A 22533-nucleotide genomic window follows, 5' to 3' on the forward strand; every position below is an offset into this window, starting at 1 on the left:
CAACCAGGGGTCAGCGCACAGCCAGGGGTCAGTGCACAGCCAACCAGGGGTCAGCGCACAGCCAGGGGTCAGTGTACGGCCAACCAGGGGTCAGCGCACGGCCAGGGGTCAGTGTACGGCCAACCAGGGGTCAGCGCACGGCCAGGGGTCAGCGCACGGCCAGGGGTCAGCGCACAGCCAGGGGTCAGTGTACAGCCAACACGGGGTCAGCGCACAGCCAGGGGTCAGTGCACAACCAACCAGGGGTCAGCGCACGGCCAGGGGTCAGCGAACGGCCAACCAGGGGTCAGCGCACGACCAACCAGGGGTCAGCACACAGCCAGGGGTCAGCGCACAGCCAGGGGTCAGCGCACGGCCAACCAGGGGTCAGCGCACGACCAACCAGGGGTCAGCGCACAGCCAGGGGTCAGCGCACAGCCAGGGGTCAGTGTACGGCCAACCAGGGGTCAGCTCACGACCAACCAGGGGTCAGCGCACAGCCAGGGGTCAGCACACAGCCAGGGGTCAGTGCACGGCCAACCAGGGGTCAGCGCACAGCCAACACGGGGTCAGCGCACAGCCAACACGGGGTCAGCGCACAGCCAGGGGTCAGCGCACGGCCAACCAGGGGTCAGCGCACAGCCAGGGGTCAGCGCACGGCCAGGGGTCAGTGCACGGCCAACCAGGGGTCAGCGCACAGCCAACCAGGGGTCAGTGTACGGCCAACCAGGGGTCAGCGCACGGCCAGGGGTCAGCGCACAGCCAGGGGTCAGCGCACAGCCAACACGGGGTCAGCGCACAGCCAGGGGTCAGTGCACAGCCAGGGGTCAGCGCACAACCAGGGGTCAGTGCACGGCCAACCAGGGGTCAGCGCACAGCCAGGGGTCAGCGCACAGCCAGGGGTCAATGTACGGCCAACCAGGGGTCAGCGCACGGCCAGGGGTCAGCGCACGGCCAGGGGTCAGCGCACAGCCAGGGGGTCAGCGCACAGCCAGGGGTCAGCGCACAGCCAGGGGTCAGTGTACGGCCAACCAGGGGTCAGCGCACAGCCAGGGGTCAGCGCACGGCCAGGGGTCAGTGCACGGCCAACCAGGGGTCAGCGCACGGCCAACCAGGGGTCAGTGTACGGCCAACCAGGGGTCAGCGCACGGCCAGGGGTCAGCGCACAGCCAGGGGTCAGCGCACAGCCAACACGGGGTCAGCGCACAGCCAGGGGTCAGTGCACAGCCAGGGGTCAGCGCACAACCAGGGGTCAGTGCACGGCCAACCAGGGGTCAGCGCACAGCCAGGGGTCAGCGCACAGCCAGGGGTCAATGTACGGCCAACCAGGGGTCAGCGCACGGCCAGGGGTCAGCGCACAGCCAGGGGTCAGCGCACAGCCAGGGGGTCAGCGCACAGCCAGGGGTCAGCGCACAGCCAGGGGTCAGCGTACGGCCAACCAGGGGTCAGCGCACGGCCAGGGGTCAGCACACAGCCAGGGGTCAGCGCACGGCCAACAAGGGGTCAGCACACAACCAACCAGGGGGTCAGTGCACGGCCAACCAGGGGTCAGCACACGACCAACCAGGGAACAATGCACAGCCAGGGATCAGCGCACAACCACCAGGGTTCAGCGCACAGCCAACCAGGGGTCAGCGCACGGCCAGGGGTCAGCATATGACTGGGATCGATACATGGCCAGGGGTCAGCACATGACCAACCAGGGGTCAGTGCATGACCAGGAGTCAGCATATGGCCAGGGGTCAGCACACGATCAACCAGGGGTCAGCACACAGCCAGGGGTCAGCACACGACAGCCTGTGGGCCAAAGGCTATTTCTGTGGATAAAGATTTTTGTAAATAATGGTTTATCAGCACATAGCCGTGACCATTCATTTACACGCTTCCTGTGGCCATGTTCCTGCTCCCCCCACAGAGCTGAGATGTCTCTGCAGACGGCATTTACCATCTGGAACTTTCCAGAGCAGTTTGGCCGGGCCCTGCTCTCCCATCCCATCCCTCGGTTCCCTGCCACCTGATGCTCCCTGGCTGAAACCCGGGGGTCACGAGGTAGCGTGGAGACCGAAAGCCAGAACAGAAGAGAGCGTATCATCCGTTCATCTGAGTTGGAACTTTCTGGTTAATGACTTGGCAGGATCCTGGCCCCGCGTTTTGTTCCAATGAGACACTCTGAGACTTAGCGTCCACTTCTGTCGTTACTGGCGGCTGTTTGAGCAGCTGATGGGTGGTGCAGAGAGCAGGTGACTGACAGGCCGGGCCCAGACCCTGCCTCGTCTGTCTCTGCTGGTCGCTGGCTGCGTATCTGAGGGCGAGCTGACCCGCAGCCTGCTGCTTGGTGTTCTTCTCCACAAGGTGGGCTGATGATAGCATGGCACGACAGGAGTCCTTGCAGCGAGTGAGTGGATGAACACACTTGAAGGGCTTAGAGAGTGTGGGGCAGGTGGCCTGTGCCCCGTTACTCTTATTATGAAAGTGAAAGTCTTACTTGCTCAGTCGTGTCCAGCTCTTGGACTGTAGCCCTCCAGGCTCCTCTGTCCATGGGCTTCTCCAGGCAAGAATACTGGAGTGGGTGGCCATGCCCTTCTCCAGGAGGTTTTCCCAACAGAGGGATTGAACCCGGGTTTCCTGCACGGCAGGCCAATTCTTTACCGTCTGAGCCATCAGAAAAGCCCATTATTATTATGATCACCCTTATTATTTGCCGCTTCCCTGCCTAACTTCCCATGTGCCAACCTTCAGTCACCAATGGGTAAAGTCTGGTGACTCAGACGAGACGGCAGAAGAATTGGCAGAGACCTTCCTGATGGTTTATTCCTTTGGAGTCTTTTAGGCACCGGTTGAGTCTGAGCATCTCGGCGACACTCTGGAGATAGCTGTGTGCTTTCGGTGAAGATGCGTCCCAGTTACTCCTCGTGCGGTGGGGGGCAGGCGGGGGGGCCCTTGACTTCTCCACTCTGCGTTACTGACGTGTGGGTAACCATGGCGCCGCAGAAGTTACTCACCCGTGTGTTTTGTCTTCTGTGCAGTGTTCTTTGTAGTTTTTGTTTGTTGTTATAGCTCATAGAGACGCTATAAATAGTTTAGAATGAGGAGCTTGAATCATGAAGCCCGCAGACAGCAGAAACGACCGAATCAAGTGTCATCACATAATTCCTTCTGGGCTGAATCCAGTGTGGCCAAACTCAGGGATAAATGTAAAGCCCTTTATCTAGATTTGAATATCAGTTTCTAGTCATCTCTCTAAGGTCGCTCTGAGATCTTCATGTTCGGTGCTCTAACTGTGGCACAGGGCAGCAAGTCAGCGGAAGACGATCAGGGTGTCACAGGTGACCACAAACCTCGTATCTGCTATGGAGCACCTTAACACCCTCTTGGGCTGTCCATAGCAGTATGTGAGTGTGAGAAGTTGGGCGTCCTACCCATTCCTCCATCTCAGCCTCACATCTGGAGAACATTCTGTTAATATGCTGGAGACCCAGGTGGGGAGGGTCTGGGAAGAATCTTATGAAATCTATGAAGGAGTTGGGTTATTTCACTGGTAGGAAAGGCAAGAGAAAAAGAAGCACTGTCTTCAGATATTTGAGACGTCGCATGTAAAGAGAAGGGTGCCTTTAGTTGTATGAGGAAGAAGGGCGCCCGCCCAGGTAGTCCGCTCCGTCAGTGGGCCCCCCGGAGGGGGCTTTGCCAGGCGATCCGTGAGACTCATGATGGTCACAGGATGCCGGTGGCAGTGGGTGCTTCCCGGGAGCCTTGCAGGTGTTCCCAGTGTGTCCTTGAAGAGGGAGCAGCCGGATGGATAGGGCGCGCTGCTGGCTGGGGGCGGAGCTGGGCCTGGAGAGGGCGGGAGGTGCTTCGTCCAGTCAGACTGGGCCTGGGACCTGACCTCAGAGTCCCGGATGGCAGGGGTGAGGGCATCTCTCCCGCCCGCACCCCCAGTGATGAGCACGCCTCCTTGCAGTGAACCGTCTGGGCAACCTCAGAGACGACAATGACCCCAACTGCACGTACGAAGGTGACAACAACGTCCTGCTGCAGCAGACCAGCAACTACCTGCTTGGCCTGCTGGCTCACCGGGACCAAGGTGAGGTGGCTGGCGCCCCTGCAGCCCTGCGGGGTGAGGGGGTTCCCAGGGCCCCCTGAGCCAGCTCTTCTGTCAGAATGGACTCTGTGTTTGCAGGCAGGAAACACATGATCAAACAGGGCTGGACCAGCTTCTGAAGTGATGGGCTGGGGCGGGTGGCGGTGAGGGGCGATTTGTCCACCAGACACGCCCGGGTAGGGGTCCTCGGCTCTCCCTGGAGTCACCGGCTCTGCCCCTAGGCGGTGCCTGCATCCAGAGCCCCCTGAAGACCGTGGACTTTCTGGACGCCTATCCAGACATTCTCGGCAGGAGGTTCGAGGGCTCCAGCCCCGAGGACTTGCTGGACTCCTCAGGTAAATGCCCTTCCCTGTCTCCAGGTGTGTCGTGCCCGGCGGGAAGCAGCCTGTTGCTTTGCCGCCTCATTCTTCCATTGATGATTCATCCATGGACACCTCCCTGTGTCTCACGCTGACGCCAACAATGGAGACAAAGGATCTTGCTCCCCGCTCCCTGGAGTCCCGGCTCCCACCCGCCTCCCTCCCCCCACTTCACAGTGAGTGGTCAAGGAGAGACGTCACAGAAAGAGCAGGGGTGGTCACAGCCCCTCCCCTCCGCACCGCGTGTTAATGACGTCTGAAGGATGCGCCTTCCTCCCCCAAGGGCCCACGCGTCTTTCTGTCAAATCCGGTGCCAGCCGTGGCAGCTTCACGCCACAGCGTAGCCTCCTGAAGTGATCACCGCCCCCTTCGTGGGTTTCAGTGAGCGTGTGTCCCTCTGCTGCCTGTAACTCCTGTGGCCAAGCACCTCGGGGCCCCCTGTGTGGTCCCACCCGACCCCCAGGCACACATGCCCCCACCCAATAGGCGGGCAGAAGCTGACCCTCTGGCCAGTCACCCAGGAGCCGGGAAGGCAGCCCACCTGCCAGAGATCGAGGGTGCTGGGCCCGCTCCTGGACCCGCACCCGCTGTGGGGTTTAGGGTGCGTCCCCCATCCGCCTGCCCTGCCGGATGGGGACAGCACGGTCTGCTGGCTGGTGAGGATGCGGGCGGGGACACGCGGGTGCACCCAGCACAGTGCTCAGCTCAGCCCACAGTGTGCCGACACCCCACCCTGCTCCAGCCGCAGCTTTCATCACAGAAATTGCTGTCAAGATGCCGTACGTTCCCCCAAGACTGTTAGCAGAGAGCCTTTGGCGTGGCAGGAGGGCACCTGGCTTACAGAGCGTGCGCGTCCCCTGCGGTCCTCTGGGTGAAGGAGCCACCCCCATGTACCCGAAGGGCACATGGCCCATCACAGCATCCCAGGCTGTGGGCTGTGGGGAGTGTGTGTGAGTGTGTGTGCATGTGTGTGAATGTGTGCGTGTGTGTGAGTATGTGAATGTGTGTGTGGGGGTGTGTGTGTGTGTGAGTGTGTTTGAGTGGTTGTGTGAATGTGTGTGAGAGTGTGTGAGTGAGTGGTGTGTGTGTGTGAGTGTGCATGTGTGTGTGAATGTGTGTGTGTGGTGTTGGGGAGGGGGGGCCTGTCAAGCTGCACTGCCGCCCAGGTCTCCAGGAGAGGAGCTTCGGCCTCCCAGTCCATGTCTGGGGCTGGAGCGAGGGTGGGACCCAGGCTGGGCCCATTTCCCAGCGGTCTCTCCTCCATTTTCATCGACAGCAGCAGCCAGAGACGTTTCTGCTTGTCACTGCTTCAGTTCCCTCACCACCCTTTGTTACAGCTTTTCTGACGATGCACCTTCTTCATCTGTCTTTTTAAAGAGCTGGGAGGACGCTGGGACACACCTAAAGGTCTTTCTGATGGTTCCAGAGCCGCCAGATGTTGCTCCAGGAAGCCCAGGAAATGACCTCATCATTCTAGTAACATCCACCCCACCGGAATTCCACCCCCCACAAAACCATCCCCCATGGTAAAATCAGAGCGTAAACACATGGTCGGCCAGCTCTCGGACATGTCACGGGGCCTGCCGTGTCCACCCCCGGCCCAGGCCTGCCACGCACCCCCCGCCCCCGCCCTGCTCGCTGGCGCTGTGGACGCAGAAGCTGTTTTGTGCACAGCGGCAGGAAGGACGCCAGGGCAGCGTCATCTGTTTTTCCTGCGAGTGCTCTAATTTTCACTCGTTCCAACCAAGTGAAAACATTTTCTGGAGGGAAGAGCGCAAGCAAAACTCATCTGGCAGAGAAGGCTTGGCGTGGAAGGAACCCTGACGACGTTCTCCACGGGGAGAAGGGAGCCTGAAGCTCGCAGCCCTCCGTTCATCCACAGGGTGCTCCGTCATTTAAGCCCCAGACCCCGGGCCAGGCCTCGTCTCAGCTGCATCTCTGGTGAAAGTCCACGGGCGACATGGGACCCTGGGCTCTGCAGGACGGGACGTGCAGGGCCTTCCAGGGTTGAACGAGGCCTGCCTGCAAGGCCAGGAGATTTTTTCTTCCCTTAAGGAATTAGAAGGTTCATTCGGAGCAGGAGGGGCAGGGCAGCTCTCCACCCGGTGCCTCTGATTTATGTGCTGTGGATGCGTGTGCGCCCAGGATGCGTTTAACAAATGGGCCTGAGCGCTGGGGAGCCACACATCACATGATCACGTGAGACGCAGTCCTCTCCTCTCGTTGGCTCACTTGCAACAATATGAGCTAATTGGAGTGCAGTGGATTGGCTGGGCTCTCCCGGCAGCTAGGACGGTGAAGACTCTGCCTACGATTCAGAAGACCGGGGTCCAGTCCCTGAGGTTGGGAAGAGCCCCTGGAGAAGGAAATGGCAACCCACTGCAGCATTCTTGCCTGGAGAATCCCCGTGGACAGAGGAGCCTGGTGGGCTACAGTCTGTGGGGTCGCAGAGTCGACGCAGCTGAGCCACTAACACTAAGTGGGTTGGCTGCACTGACCGCTGTGTGGGTCAGAGGGTCACAGGGCAGTGGGGTTGCGTCGCATCCTGTGTTCAGAGAAACTGGGGACTCAGGCTCTGGAGTGAGCTGTGTGACCTTGGGCTAGATGCTTACCCTCTCTGATCCTCCGTTTCCCTGTAAGGTATTAGGAGGAGGTGCCCTCTCTCCAAAGACCCTTTGCCCAAGTGAGAGCACACTCCCAGGTTCAGGGGGTCGAGAGATGGACATGACTTTGGGGGCCCCATTCCACTCACCATACCTGGCAGAACTGTGGGAGGGGTGCCCCGTGTCAGGGTCCACACCCCGCAACCTGCCTCACGCTAGGCTCCCTGAGACATGCTGTGGGAGCTGGTCAGGCTGCTTGCAGCCTCCGAGCCCTCGACTCCTCAGGCCTCTGAGATGGAGCGTTTGCTCGATAATGAAATGCTCAGCTGTGCTGTGACGTTTGTTAGCAGATACGGCAGCACGAAACGGCTGGAGGTCTGCAGTAGTGGGTACCACGGGATGTGCTCCCAGGGAACAGGCTGTGCCACCCGGGGGGAAGTCCCAGGGCCCCTGCGTCCAGCCTTTGGGTCCAGGCCCAGTGCCCTCAGGTCGGTCCTGCGGCTCCAGAGCCCAGACAGCTGCAGGTCCCACAGGCCTGGGCCCTCTGCCTGGGTAGCAGATGAGCGCATGGACCCAGAGCCTCACAGCCAGCTCAGACCCCACACCCGCCCGGCTACCTCGCCGTGTGCCCGGGCGCCTCCTTGTCCCCTGGTCCTCACTGGAGGGGGCAGGAACAGCCCTGCCGGGCTGGGTGTTCTGAATCACCCACGTCCTGGGAACCCGTGAGGTGTGATGACAGAAGGACCCACAGAGGCAGGCACAGCCCTGGGATGGGCTGGGAGGGTGGGGGTCTCCCTCCATCCCCTTCCAGCTGGTCCCTGTCCATCCGCACCCCTGTCAGCAGCTTCCTCTCCTCTCCCCTGAGGGCCGGAGGAGGGGGTGAGGTCTCAGCAGAGCTGATGTGAGGCCCAGGGCCTGGCCGGCCAGGTGGACAGAGCACCACTCCTCCACCACCTGCCAGAAAGTCGCCCTGACATCGTGCAGGCCTGAGTTTCATCTGGACTGTGTATCCTCATCGTGAATGAGGTGGTTACCCCCAAAAGACCATAAAGAAGGCTGAGTGTTGAAGAATTGATACTTTCGAACTGAGGTGCTGGAGAAGACTCTTGAGAGTCCCTTGGACTACAAGGAGATCCAACCAGTCCATCCTAAAGGAAATCAGTCCTGAATATTCATTGGAAGGACTGATGCTGAAGCTGAAGCTCCAATACTTTGGCCACCTGATGCGAAGAACTGACTTCACTGGAAAAGACCCTGATGCTGGGAAAGACTGAAGGTGGGAGGAGAAGGGGACGACAGAGGATGAGATGGTTGGATGGCATCACCGACTCAATGAACATGAGCTTGAGTAAATTCTGGGAGGCAGTGGAGGATGGAGGAGCCACGGGGTCACAGAGTCGGACGTGACTTTTCTACTGAACAACAGCGACCCCAGAAGGGGCTCTGTGACCTCGTGGACTCTGGTTGCTGGAACCGTGTAGAACTCAGGCCGGCCTCACAGCAGAGCCAGGAAACGCCCTCCCCCTCTGCCTGTCTCAGCCTGACCACCACCGAGGGGTGGGAGTCGGGTGGGCAGCCCTCGTCCCCGGGGCGCAGATTCCAGGTCTGTGAACTGGCCCTGTCTCTCTCACTCAGCATGAGGGTTGAGGCCCTGCACTCACGTGTCTCTCTGTCTCTCACTCTGAAGTCCCGCTGGCGGCATACGAGTGGCTGGTCTGCTACCTGCTCAGGGAGAGCTACCAGAGGCTCAATCAAGAGAAACGCTCAGGAAAAAGCGACTTTGAAGCCAGAAACAACTGTCAGGTACGTGTTTGTGTCAGAAGTGGCTTCTTCGTGAGCTGCTCCTGATCCCCCACTGCCGTGTCCTCTCTGGCTCTCTGCTGCCGGGATCAGTGATGCGCCCGAGCCACCCGCACCCCGAGCCCAGCCCTTTTGCTACACCGCGCGGCTGGTGTCCAGGCTTGGGCAGCTCAGAGTCTGTCTCTGCCTGAAGTATTCGTAATTTAGGCTTCCCTGGTGGCTGAGCTGGTAAAGAATCCACCTGCAAGGCGGGAGACCCAGGTTCTATCCTTGGGTCGGGATGATCCCCCAGAGAAGGGAATGGCTGACCTGCTCCAGTATTCTGGCCTGGAGAGTCTCCATGGACAGAGGAGCCTGGTGCGCTACAGTGCCTGGGGTCGCAAACAGTTGGGCACGACCGAGCGACTGACACTTATTCGTAACTTGTTAAAATGAAAATATACTCGGAAATCAGAGCACACCAGAAATTGATACCTGGGTTGGAATGTTTTTCCTGGGACTGGAGGTTTGTCGGGGGTGAGGATTTGTGAGAGAGGGGCCTGTGCAGGGAGCAGGGAGCGGGCCTTCCTGGCCTGCGGTGTCCTACTGCCGGCCTCTCTTGGGAGCTCTTCGTGATCACGGAGCAGCTTGGGCTGTGCAGGCTAGGACTGTCCCTCAGAGTTTCTGTTCTGTGCCCCCCACCCCACGGCCCCAGCATGGGCACCTCATAGGACCCCTCATGGGCGCTGGCCCAGGTCTGTTAATACGGTGGGCAGATCTCTGATGGCACGGGCAGGCCATCCGGGAGAAGTCAAGGGTGGGCACCAAGTGTGAGGACTCGGGAGGGAAGCGGAGGGTGCAGGGGCTGGAACCAGGCTCTCACCCCTGTGGGTGTTGGAGCTGCGTGATTTGGGGGTTCTGTCTGTGCACTCTGGGGGGCCCAGCAGCACTCAGGCCTCTGCTCACTAAGATGCCAACAGCACCTCTGAGTTGTGACAACCCCAGACTATCTCCTGACGGTGCCAGGCACCCCGGGGGTGGGGGAGCTAACTGGGCCTGGTCGAGAGATCAAGAACCCCTGAGCCAGTGCGGCCTCCGGTCTGGAGCGGGGAGCTGCCGGGGAGCAGGTCCACTCTCTGTGGCTCCGGGAATCTCCGTTCTGCCGTGTCTCCCTTTAGACACTTCCTCTGTGCCCGTGGCCTGGTGTGGCTGCCTTCCTGGGTCCCTGTGACCCTCCAGGCCCTCCACGCACCACCTTCCTGGGTCCCTGTGATGGTCCAGGCCCTCCACGCACTGTGGATGCGTGTGACGGTCCAAGCCCTCCACGCACTGTGGATGCGTGTGACCGTCCAGGCCCTCCACGCACTGTGGACCCGTGTGACGGTCCAGGCCCTCCACGCACTGCCTTCCTGGGTCCCTATGACCGTCCCGGCCCTCCATGCACTGTGGATCCGTGTGACGGTCCAAGCCCTCCACGCACTGTGGATGCGTGTGACCGTCCCGGCCCTCCACGCACTGTGGACCCGTGTGACGGTCCAGGCCCTCCACGCACTGCCTTCCTGGGTCCCTATGACCGTCCCGGCCCTCCATGCACTGTGGATCCGTGTGATGGTCCAGGCCCTCCACGCACTGCCTTCCTGGGTCCCTATGACCGTCCAGGCCCTCCATGCACTGTGGATCCGTGTGACGGTCCAGGCCCTCCACGCACTGCCTTCCTGGGTCCCTATGACCGTCCCGGCCCTCCATGCACTGTGGATCCGCGTGACGGTCCACGCCCTCCACGCACTGCCTTCCTGCGTCCCTATGACCGTCCCGGCCCTCCATGCACTGTGGATCCGCGTGACGGTCCAGGCCCTCCACGCACTGCCTTCCTGGGTCCCTATGACCGTCCCGGCCCTCCATGCACTGTGGATCCGTGTGACGGTCCACGCCCTCCACGCACTGCCTTCCTGGGTCCCTATGACCGTCCAGGCCCTCCATGCACTGTGGATCCGTGTGACGGTCCACGCCCTCCACGCACTGCCTTCCTGGGTCCCTATGACCGTCCAGGCCCTCCATGCACTGTGGATCCGTGTGACGGTCCAGGCCCTCCACGCACTGCCTTCCTGGGTCCCTATGACCGTCCCGGCCCTCCATGCACTGTGGATCCGTTTGACGGTCCAGGCCTTCCACGCACTGCCTTCCTGGGTCCCTGTGACTGTCCAGGCCCTCCATGCACTGTGGATCCGTGTGACGGTCCACGCCCTCCACGCACTGCCTTCCTGGGTCCCTATGACCGTCCCGGCCCTCCACGCACTGTGGACCCGTGTGGCCGTCCAGGCCCTCCACGCACTGCCTTCCTGGGTCCCTATGACCGTCCAGGCCCTCCATGCACTGTGGATCCGCGTGACGGTCCAGGCCCTCCACGCACTGCCTTCCTGGGTCCCTATGACCGTCCAGGCCCTCCATGCACTGTGGATCCGTGTGACGGTCCACGCCCTCCACGCACTGCCTTCCTGGGTCCCTATGACGGTCCAGGCCCTCCATGCACTGTGGATCCGTGTGACGGTCCAGGCCCTCCACGCACTGCCTTCCTGGGTCCCTATGACCGTCCCGGCCCTCCATGCACTGTGGATCCGTTTGACGGTCCAGGCCCTCCACGCACTGCCTTCCTGGGTCCCTGTGACCGTCCAGGCCCTCCATGCACTGTGGATCCGTGTGACGGTCCACGCCCTCCACGCACTGCCTTCCTGGGTCCCTATGACCGTCCCGGCCCTCCAAGCACTGTGGACCCGTGTGGCCATCCAGGCCCTCCACGCACTGCCTTCCTGGGTCCCTATGACCGTCCAGGCCCTCCATGCACTGTGGATCCGTGTGACGGTCCACGCCCTCCACGCACTGCCTTCCTGGGTCCCTGTGACCATCCAGGCCCTCCACGCACTGTGGACCCGTGTGACCGTCCAGGCCCTCCACGCACTGCCTTCCTGGGTCCCTGTGACGGTCCAGGTCCACCATGTGGGCCTGATTCCGGGGACTGAGACCGGGAAGAGGAGCTCATGGGATGCGATGCAGGCGCTGGACACGTGAGGTTCCGTCTGCTGCTCCTCACGGCAGCGCCCGCAGGCCGGCTCCTTCCTGCTTCCTCTTCACAGACCAAGAAGCTCGGGCCGGGATGGGAGCCACTTGCTCCCATCCCACTGTGCGCACACGCTCGTAAAAGCCGAGTGGATTCGGAAGCTGGCCCCTCGACTCCGAGAGCCGGGCCCTGAGCTGGTCCACTGGGGACTCAGAGCACAGCAGGACGCAGGATGCGTTTTTAGGGTGGCCACGTCAGAGGTGGGGCCACGTTTCCAGGCCCGCACCAGCCGATGCTGTGGCTGAAACTGACCCGTGTGCTGTCTTCACGTAAAGATAGGACGAACACACCATGACTGACTCTAGAAAATGCACGTGGTTGAGAAGGAGCGAGCAGAGGAGGGCAGAGTTTGGACTTGGTCCTGGGCTGGGACTCGCAGGGAGAATCTCCCCAAGTGGAGAGGAGCCCACAGCTCTCGGGCACGTTGGGGGGTGGGGGTCCATTCAGTGACACCCGCTCGCGGAGAGGTTGAGGGCGCACACGGGGGCCGGCCTTCCTGCGCCGAGTGTGTCTCCACCAGTCGCCGATGGCGTGAACTTGTTTCACCCTCGGGGTCCAGGGCGGATTGAGGTGATGCCTTTGGGGGGGCTCTTAGCTTAGTGCCTAGCCCGTGTTGTGGGGGGCACTCCCCACCCGCCTCCATTATCAGCTTCGTCGGCTTCCCCCCTGTGAGTACCCCCTCTCTGGGTCTCTCTCCCTCCAAAGTCAAGGACACCACCACACGGCGAGCATGAGAGGGCAGCTGCTCTGAAGGCCCGGCTGGCCCTGCAGGCAGGACGCGGGGATGCAGGCCGTGTGACCTGGTGGCGTCAGAGGCGCAGCGGGGTCTTCGGATCAGACCAGGCAGACTGGCATGAGGCCGGGGAACATCCTCCCCTGAATTCCCTCCTGAGGGTGCCTGGTTCTCAGGCAGACCCTGGGGGAGCCTTGGCCTCGGAAGTGAGGACCCATTGCTTGCTCTGAAAGTCAAGAGGAGGCCTTGAGCTCAGAACCGTGCCCCACTTGGCAACCACGCCCCCTGCCTCCCCGGAGCATATTCTGGACCCTGCCCTGTGGATTCTGGCTGATGCATGTGTATGCTTAGTCGCTTCAGTCGCTTCCAACTCTTTGCGACCCCATAGACTGTAGCCCACTAGGCTCCTTTGTCCATGGATTCCCCAGGCAAGAATACTGGAGTGGGTAGCCATTCCCTTCTCCAGGGGGTCTTCCTGACCCAAGGATTGAACCCAGGTCTCCTGCATTGCAGGTGGACTCTTTACTGTCTGAGCCACCAAGGAATTCTGGGGCAAATTCATGCAGACATTGAATAGGGGTCTCTTCCCACCCCCATCCCGGGTCACCTCTTTGCTGGATTATTTAATTTCGAAAGCAACACATGCTCATTATAACAAATGAGGAATGCATGTGTAATTGTTTTAATTAAAAAAAAACCAGTAAACTGATAAACTAGAGATGGGGAAAGAAAAGCTGACAAGCAAAGCTAATGATGAGCAGCAGATGTGTTGGCTATTGGTTAAAAGAGAAAAAGCCCGGGCCAGAAGACCCATGGTGACTTCCTGCTTCCACAAACCGAGCCAGCATCGGGACTCACACGCGAGTGCAACCCGGCTGGCCCCCCGGTGAAGCCCTTCCCTCAGTTTTGGATGTGATGGGAGTGGGAGAGAGGGGCTGTTTCCTTGAGAAACTTGGGGGGCGCGGGCGGAGCCAGGCCCCGGGAGGGGCTGAGGTTGCTTCAAGGTGAGTCCAGGGAGCATGTGGGAAACCTTCTCTGTGGTTCCCAGTGCAAGAGAACCGACCTTGTGCCTTTGGGGATCCCACCACCCAGGGGACGCCCCAGTCCCTAGTGCCAGGATGACCTGGGCGATCCCGTGGCGGCTGTGTGTCTGCTGTGGGGTCACCGAGGCCCCAGACGGCGCTAAGCGGAGCACGGTCGCTGGGCCCGAGGCCCAGAGCAGCGGCTGCAGGCGGGCTCGCGTCCCTGCCGGCCTTTCCCCGGAGGCGCTGCCCAGCCCCGGCTGGCTGTGCCCGCTGCCCGGGTGCTGCCGGGGCGCAGACCCCGGTGTGCCCTCCCGAACGCTTGCGCCGCGCCCTGTTGCAGGTATACCACTGCCGGCCCTTGGCCCTGGCGTTCCTGGAGCTCACGGTCGTGCGCAGGTTCCACGAGCACGCGCACCAGCCCGGCGTGCCGCCCCCGCTGCGGGCCGTGCTCCGGCGGCTCAGCGCCCTCTACGCCGTGTGGTCCCTGAGCCAGCACACCGCCCTGCTCTACCGAGGTGAGACCCCGCTCCGGGGCGCGTGGGGCGCTCCTTCCGCGCGGCTTACTGAGCGCTCATCACGGGGAGCAGATGAGCCCAGAGGCCATGGCGGGGGCGGGGGGGGGGACCAACAGGGGGCACGGCAGCACCAGGGTGGTGCCCGTAGGGCTGAGCCGTGGCGGGCAACCCGGGAGGGCTTCCTGGAGGAGGTGATGAAAGGGCTGATCCTGGAAGATGGGTGGAAACGGGATAAACCTGAGTTTTTTTTCAAACTTTGTTTCACTATCTTTCTAAGGAACATTTTTTAGATGTTTTCCCAAAGCATCCCCATGACATGTTAATACTAGAGCTGTCCTGTGTACCTACTCATGCCCCAGGCGTGTATCTGTGCTGTCCCAGGAGTACGTTTTCCCCTCCCCTTGAAGAGAACCCACATTTTCCTCCTTGGGGCCAGTGTTGCCCGCCCCCCCCCCCCCTTTTTTTGAGTCACTCAGTCGTGTCCAACTCTTTGCGACCCCATACACTATACAGTCCATGGAATTCTCCAGGCCGGAATACTGGAGTGGGTAGGCGTTTCCTTCTCCAGGGGCATCTTCCCAACCCAGGGATCGAACCCAGGTCTCCCGAATTGCAGGCAGATTCTTTACCAGCCAAGGTATACAAGGGCTCCCTGGTGGGAGCAGTGGGGTGCGGAGGCAGGAGCCCACCCTCTGAGTGAGCAGGCGCTGTTCTCTATGGCAAAGATCAGACAGCAGCCAGTTCTGCAGCAGACTTGGGGCTCCCTCTTTGAGCCTGTGAGACAGCATAACACAGTGTGCGTGGGTGTGGGAGGCAAGGCCAAGGGGGCGGTTCTCCGGCCAGTTGCCTGGTGACTCCAGACACCCCCACGTGCCCCCAGGCGCCGCTCTGAGCCTGCAGCCCTCGCCACCCCGCCCAGTGCTCTGCTTGAGGTCTTGTCCATTCCCGTGGACCCCAGCCCGCCAGCCCTGCCTCCTCCTACCCCCTGGCCCCCTGTGGCCGCCCTTCCTGAGCTTCAGCATCCCCAGCTCCCGGCTGTGACCCCCTCCCCCCACAAGCAGCACCTGCTCAGTGAACCGGCAGGGAGGAGGACAGGGACCCCAGGCCCAGCCTCACCTTTCTTTAAAGGTGGTCACAGAGGCAGCGAGACGTCTTCACACAGAATGGGCTGTTTCATGATGTGTGCGCTATTTGTGGGTAACTTGGGGGTTTAAAGGGCTTCCCCAGTGACTCAGATGGTAAAGAATCTGTCTGCAGTGCAGGAGACCCGGGTTTGATCCCTGGGTCGGGAAGATCCCCTGGAGAAGGGAATGGTAGCCCACTCCAGTATTCTTGGCTGGGGGACTCCGCGGACAGAGGAGCCTGGCGGGCTACAATTCATGGGGTCCCAAAGAGTCGGGCCCGACTGAGCGACTGATCCTTGGGGGTGAGGGTCCCGGACCCCGGAGTCACCACACTGTGCTTCCAGGTGGGTACTTGTCTGGTGAACGTGCGGGCAAAGCGATGGAGAGCGCAGTCCTGGCCCTGTGTGCGCAGGTGAGTTGTGACCCCTTGTGTCCGTATGTGATTTACATGTGATGACATGTATGTTACTGTCCGGTGACCTTGGCCTCCCATTCATTGGTGTGCATGTCACCTTTCAGTTCAGTCACTCAGTCGTGTCCGACTCTTTGTGACCCCATGGACGGCAGCATGCCAGGCCTCCCGGTCCATCACCAACTCCCGGAGTTTACCCAAGCTCATGTCCACTGAACCAAAGCAGTGCCTCCATTGGCACACCCCAGAAAACTAGAGAGAATGTGCTTATGGCAGAAAGGTCAGGAAGCGCCACTCTCAGGGGCCCCTACACATCCAGCTCATTCTAACGCTTTCTACAGCGACTTCGACCATTGCTTCAGGCCTTTCAAGTTAGCCTCCAATTTAAAATCATCTCGTGGCATTTTCTTTGGTTTTTTATTGCGTCCTTCTGCCTTCATCACCCAGAGGAGTCAGGTGGCCCCACGTCGTGTCCTGCTGGTGCTCCGTCCACTGGAGCTTCGTGCAGGGAGGGACAGGTTCCAGGGCCGTGCTCTCCCGTGCGGTTGCCGCCGGCCATGTGGGGCTGCCGGTGGTGGAACCGCAGCGGGCGCGAGCGAGGATTTGGGGTTATCTTTAGTTTTAATTCAACCGTCAGTGTGTGTGCCGGCTGCTGGATTAAGCAGTGCAGTTGGAGGCGCTTCTCTGCTCTGGGTGATCAGACATGAACCAAAGCCCCCCAGCACTCTGTCCGTGGTATGTCTGTGGTGTACACAGCAGATATATGTACACAAGTGTCTCCATTGACGGATGAGGGGCCGCTGGGCTCCTCTCTGTGCTTCCGAGCTGAGGCAGCTCCGGGTGATGTCCTTGTTGGCATCAAGCCTCTCTCTCCCTACGTGGGTTCAGGGTAAGGGTGTCTCTGGGGTCATTCCGTCTGCTCTGGCCATGTCGACTTAAACAGGAGGGGGGTTTTCCCTCTTGTGTTTTGTGGGGGTGAGTTGCCTTTATAAAAAATAACAGCAGTCGTTTCCCTTGCTCTGCAACGTGACACTTAGACCTTGGAGCTGGTGGCTGGGGTAGGGTGGAGGGGCAGTACCTGGGCCCAAGCTGCCTGGCGGATCTGAGTCCTGGTCCTGACTCTGGGGGATGGGGGCTCCTTCCCTGCTCCAGCCCGGGCCTGGAGCAACATCGTCTGTCGGGGTGTCCTCGCTGTCTCACGCTCACCTCTGCTGAGACAGTGACCCCACAGCCCGCAAAGACGGGCTCTTTCCCATGGGCCCCCTGCATGAAACGCTGGCCAACTCCCGGTCTAGGGCAGGACCTTGCTCTACTATTGTTTCTCCTTGAAGCAGGGCAGGCTCATACCCCCGACCCCCTGGGACCTCGGTGCCAAGGGTGTGTGGGACTGTGGAGCAGCGCCTGAGCCACGAAGCTGGGCTCCTCTCCTCTCGTGACTCTCTGCCCAACAATTGTTTTAATCGGCCTTGTTTCAGTCACCCTGGCTCCTGTGTTCAGTTCAGCCCCGGGGCCTGGATAGCTCAGTCAGTGGAGCACCAGACTTAACCTGAGGGTCCGGGGTTCAAGTCCCCGTTCAGGCCTGCTGTCCTCTGTTTTATCTTTGTGCTTCCCCGGTAGCTCAGACGGTAAAGAATCTGCCTGCGATGCAGGAGACCCCAGTTCGATCCCTGGGTCGGGAAGATCCCTTGGAGAAAGAGATGGCTACGCACTGTAGAATTCTTGTCTGGAGAATTCCACAGGCCAGGGGAGCCTGGCGAACTGTTAGTCCTCGGGGTCACAAAGCGTTGGACACAGCTGGGTGACTAAGCACACATACCGCATATGGCATTTCACAATTATTTTAAGTAAAAAATGTATTTTTGCATTTCAAGAAAATTCTTAGGAGTCTACTCATATGAATTCCACTTGTCATATTGTAGAATAATTTGTGTAACGGGATGGGAGAGTAATAAAACTACCGTGAACCAAAGCACATTGGGATGATGGCTTTTCCAGGGGCTTATAAATGCTTTTACTCTTACTTTTTTTTTTTTCTGGACATATTTCCCTCTGTTGGAACAGTAATTGCCCCGATCAGTCAGGGTTCAGAGACAAACCTCTGAAGACAGTTGCCAGTTAGTGAGCCACAGAATCATCAGTTTTACGAGCAGTCCCTACCATGTTGGAAAAAAAAGAAAATGTTGGAAGTCTTGAGTGGATAGCAACATGGTGAAAATATTCAGACGCACACTTGGGGAACCTGTAACCCAGGCCTGTGAAAAGATGACGCCTGAGGAATGGAGCCTTGCGCCTGCTGGGGTTACCATTGCTCGTGGGTTGCAGGCTCTGTTGCTTGGTGGTTGCCATGGAGATGCCGGGTGTTGCCAAGGGTACGGACTTTGTTTTCTAACAGCTGAAAGATGATGCTGTTGCCCTGGTGGACGTCATCGCCCCTCCAGACTTCATCCTGGACTCACCGATTGGCAGAGCTGATGGCGAGGTATGAAGAGCAGCCTTCTTCCCGTGGGCGGCAGGAGGCACTCTGGGCCCCAGGGCAGTCATGGCAGAGCTGAGATGGCGACAGGGCTCGGGGCGGGGTGGGGGGGTGGTCTCCAGTATCACGTGGCCAGCGGGGAGGGAGTGGCTGGGAGAAGTTGGGTTGGTCGTGGACGGGTCAGCCGCCCCCCAGCCTGCCCTTCCCTGAGAGACAGAGTGGCCCCGCCACTCTCTTAGGAGGCCTCAACACCAAGGTCAGCGTGGGCCTGTGCAAAGCTGTGGTCTCTGCACACTCTCCTGAGGGCCCGCCCCACTCCTGGGTCTTCTGACCCCCTCACCCCTCTACCTGGGCTTCCAGGGCAGCCCCCAGGTGGCTGCCCGAGCTCCTCTCTTGCCCCCACCCCTCCCCATGCTCCAGAACGATTGCTTCTCAAGCTGCCCCAAAGTCCCCCACACCAAAGCAGTACCAGATCCCTCCCCGCTCCCGCCCGCCCCTGTGGCTGACCTCTGCCTGGTTCTGCGGGGTCATCGCACACCTCCTCCCACCCTCCAGACTCCAGCCTCACTGTCCTTCTGCTTCTCTATTGTACTGGGCTCACTGCCACCCCAGGGCCTTTGCACCTGTGCCCCCCGCTACTCGGGAGCACTTCTGCTCGTTCCGAGTGGACTGTGCCCCCCGCTACTCGGGAGCACTTCTCGTTCCGAGTGGACTGTGCTCCCCGCTACTCGGGAGCACTTCTGCTCGTTCTGAGTGGAATGCCGTTCTTCTGGGAGGCCTCCTCCAGCTTCTAGGTGAAGCGTCCCCCCTCTTCCCCTGGCAGGTGGGTCCCCCACTTTGTCCTGTGGTGTGAGCCTCGCCATTCTCCTTTCCAAGCCCACGGGCAGCCTGGTGTGACCTCCACCACGTGGAGAGGCCTGTGCGGGATGGCGCCCGCGGGCCTGCTCAGCACTCCCAGCTCCCCACCACCCGTGGGTGATTGTCCCCATGTTTCCATGGAGACTGTTTCCGTGGAGACGTGGCATGTCAGTGTTAAAGTCACGTGGTGAGGGCCCATGGCTATCATGCTATTTCTCCTGAGGCTTACCTTGCTGACCCAGGAGATTGAACATCAGGGGACGAGCACCTTCTCTCTATCCCCAGGGGACATTCCAAGGGGACAGGAACCTTCTGTCCTCAGGAGACACTGTCGTTGGTCCAGGGGGCAGATGCCTGGACCTCTGCCCAGCCCAAGCCACCCCCAGGGTTGGGATGGAAGTGCAGGCGCTGGGTTGGGCAGATCAGAAGAGCCCCCCCATCGAGTCAGGAAGGCAGGGACCACACGTCTGGGGAGGGCCGGCTATCCTCTGGCTGTTGAGCTGGGCCAGGCATCTCCCTCGAGGAGGCCGCTTTGCCAGGGAGAGACCCAGCCTCCAGGAGGACCAGGCAGGTGGCCTGAGTTGGCCCAGCTGGGAGGCGGCAAAGATGGACTGTTTGGAGGGAAGGCGGGAGAGTGTGAACCTTGGTCTCTGGTGTGGCCGGGGCCCAGCAGGAGCATGAGGAGGATGTGCTGACCAGCCCACGGGCGGGGAGCTGGCCTCTGGGACATGGGCTCCCGGCAGCGCTAGCCCCGTATGGGCAGGCGGCAGCCCTGATTCATGGGCGGGCAGGCAGGCAACTGTGGAGTAGGGGAGGCCATGCCATCCTGCCCTGGCCTGAGGTGGGGCCCTGGACTCCACACTGAGACCAGAGCAGCCCCGGGCCTTGCCCGGCAGGATTTACACGGTGCGTGTCTCTCCCAGTGTTACGGGCTAAGGTCTGCACCAGGTACTATGAGGTGGGAAATCCATTTTAGACGGACAAACACAGCTGTCAGAGGCCGAGGCCATCTTTAAGGGAAGCGCGGCATCCAGGTTGTGTGGTGTCACCTCGGATTTATGACCTGCGGGGAGAGAGCCTCGTCTGCGTTTCCCTGGGAACCGGGAATAGCAGTACGCGTGGGTGGAATCGCTGAGCACGTTTAGCAGGTGCGGAGAGAGGGCAGCTTCTTGAAAGTGACACCTGTCAACGTCAGCCAGATGTAAAACTGGCTCCTTTCCTGCCTCCGTGGACCTCGGCCTGGATGCTGGCCGTGCTGGGAGCAGGGACCGGTCAGGCGACTGCCTGCACGCTCACGACCTTCCTCTAGGATGACTAATGAGAGCAGTCCAGCCTGGGGGCCCGGAGGCGGCAGCTGGCCGGCCTAGGGGGCTCAGTCTGGCGGGGTGGGCAGAGAGGGGACCAGGCCTGCCCAGGCCCGGGGGCCCAGAGGACCAGCCATCAGGCTGCTGCTTGGCTGTGCCACCACGCGCCAGCCGCCTGGCTGCAGAAGGACAGATTTCAGAGCAGATGATCAGAGTCAACTTGCAGGATCCACCTTCCGTGAGAATTTCCAAAGAGAAGGCCAAGCAGGATGTTTTCAACGTAAGTGTACATTCTGTGAAATCGCTTAAGTCGTGTCCGACTCTTTGCGACCCCATGGACAGTAGCCTGCACCAGGCTCCTCTGTCCATGGGATTTTCTAGGCAAGAGTACTGGAGTGGGTTGCCATTTCCTTCTCAGGGATCTTCCCAACCCAGGGATCGAACCCAGGTCTCCCGCGTGGATAGACAGGCGCTTTACCGTCTGAACCACCAGGGCCGTGTACATCAGGGACCTTGATCGTTGTATTTTCCCAGTTTTCCTCTGCTGACAAAGAAAGGGCTTATGCAAATTGAATTTAAATCATCTTCAGACGCTTCCAGGAAGTGACGGCGCTTCGTGTTTTGCACAGTTGCATTGACATGCTCAGAGTCTTTCTTATTCCATCTGTGTATATCATGTATTTTTTAACAGCTCTATAAAAACCTCTGGACTGCCGTCCTTCAGGGAAGCAAGGTGCTGGAGAGGGCATCATGGTGGTCAGAATTCGCGGTCAACAAGCCCGTCATAGGAAGTTTGAAATCAAAGCTGTAGTCGAACCGGCTAAATCTGGCGAAGCCATGAGGACCTGGACCTCAGGTTCACTTCTGGAAGCCCCAGACCCGCAGTTCTTCCTGGCGGCTTGTCCTGTTGAGTCCAGGGCTGGACCGGCTGATCCTGGCCTGGCCCCCGCCTGCCGCCCCGAGTCCTAGCAGGACGGGTAACCTCCAAAGGGTAGGACTGATTTGGGTCATCCTGATTTGCTGGGTGAAAACAAAGTTTATATATAGGATCATGTCTTCCTGAGAGACTGAACACTTTTGGATAATTAGAGCTTTAGCATAATTCTGTTTTCATATGCTGATTATGAAGCTGACTGCTTGTAATCTGGGATTTTTCTGGCCAGGTGATCTTTTGCCTTCATCTGAGATTTCTTCCAAGACTTTGCTTCACTAAGCCCTGAACGATGCCAATCCGACTCTTTTTTCACCCTGGTTTGACTTTCTCATGTCATTAAATTATATCATAACTTTACTAATTTGCGCTGTGGACCACCCGAATGGCATAGCTGAAGATTTTGAAGGAAAATAAAATCAGTTTTCTTACTTTCTTATGTGGAACTAGAAGTTTCCATTAAAGAAATGTTTCCAAAGGGGGGAAAAAAGTGCATAATGATTTGAGGATCTGGTCATCCTTACGTCCTGACCTCCCTGTTGTATGCGCATTACGTCGTCACTTTGTTACTTGAACGAGTTTGTTTCTCTAGGAAGTGGAGCTCCCAGGCTGCCTGCCCCTGTGTGGGGTTTGTCCCACGCTTCTGCACACTGTCCACCCTCAGGCCCGAGTGCCCTGCGGACAGCGGGGACTGATGGAGGAGGCTGATGGCCACCTCCACCCATGATTCCTTCGTCCCAGGTCAGGACAACGGCTGGTGGGTGGGCCCTCTCTCCGTCTCCCGCTCCCCCCCAGCTTCTGATCTCCAGGAGGTTCAGGACCTCTGTCATCAGCAGCCCCCTGCACTCCCCACCCTGCCGAGGTGCCCATGGAACACGCTGGTACTGAACAAAGGTGGCACTTATTTTCCAAAAGAGCCCAGAAAACCTCTGAGCACGTGAAGGGCCTGAGAAAGAATTATTTTTTTAGGACCTTCCCCGGTGGTCCAGTGGTTAAGACTTCACCTTCCAATGCTGGGCAAGGGGTACAAGTTCAATCCCTGGTCAGGGAGATAAGATCCCACATGCCTCGTAGCCAAAAAAACCAAAACATAAAACGGAAGTCACATTGTATTGAGGTTGGTGCAAGAGTAACCTGTGGTTTTGCACTGTTGAGCTCAGCTGTTTGATACTGGAATACATTCTTAAATAAATGTGGTTAGATTATGCTGTTGTTCAGATGCTA

The 22533-nt window shown here is 59.6% G+C and overlaps 1 protein-coding gene across 3 annotated transcripts in view; it reads left to right on the forward strand.

Moving 5' to 3' along the window:
* Nucleotides 1–21755, forward strand: part of ACOX3 (acyl-CoA oxidase 3, pristanoyl) — a 50431-nt gene extending 28676 nt beyond the window's left edge. Inside the window, exons 12-19 of one of the 3 annotated variants that reach the window (XR_011485979.1) lie at nt 3938–4060; nt 4300–4413; nt 8728–8843; nt 14033–14207; nt 15676–15743; nt 18136–18222; nt 20051–20658; nt 21070–21158. Coding sequence is in view for 2 of the 3 variants with exons in the window: in XM_070462445.1 (XP_070318546.1) it covers nt 3938–4060; nt 4300–4413; nt 8728–8843; nt 14033–14207; nt 15676–15743; nt 18136–18222; nt 21070–21189 (803 nt within the window). In the remaining variant the exon portion in view is untranslated. Of the gene's footprint in view, nt 1–3937; nt 4061–4299; nt 4414–8727; nt 8844–14032; nt 14208–15675; nt 15744–18135; nt 18223–19997; nt 20659–21069 lie in introns of those variants that run through there. The other 2 variants (XM_070462446.1, XM_070462445.1) reach the window with 2 other exon arrangements.
* Nucleotides 21756–22533: the final 778 nt, after the last annotated feature.

The sequence above is a fragment of the Odocoileus virginianus genome, unplaced genomic scaffold (assembly GCF_023699985.2).
Source record: "Odocoileus virginianus isolate 20LAN1187 ecotype Illinois unplaced genomic scaffold, Ovbor_1.2 Unplaced_Scaffold_5, whole genome shotgun sequence".
NCBI classification, from domain to species: Eukaryota; Metazoa; Chordata; class Mammalia; order Artiodactyla; family Cervidae; genus Odocoileus; species Odocoileus virginianus.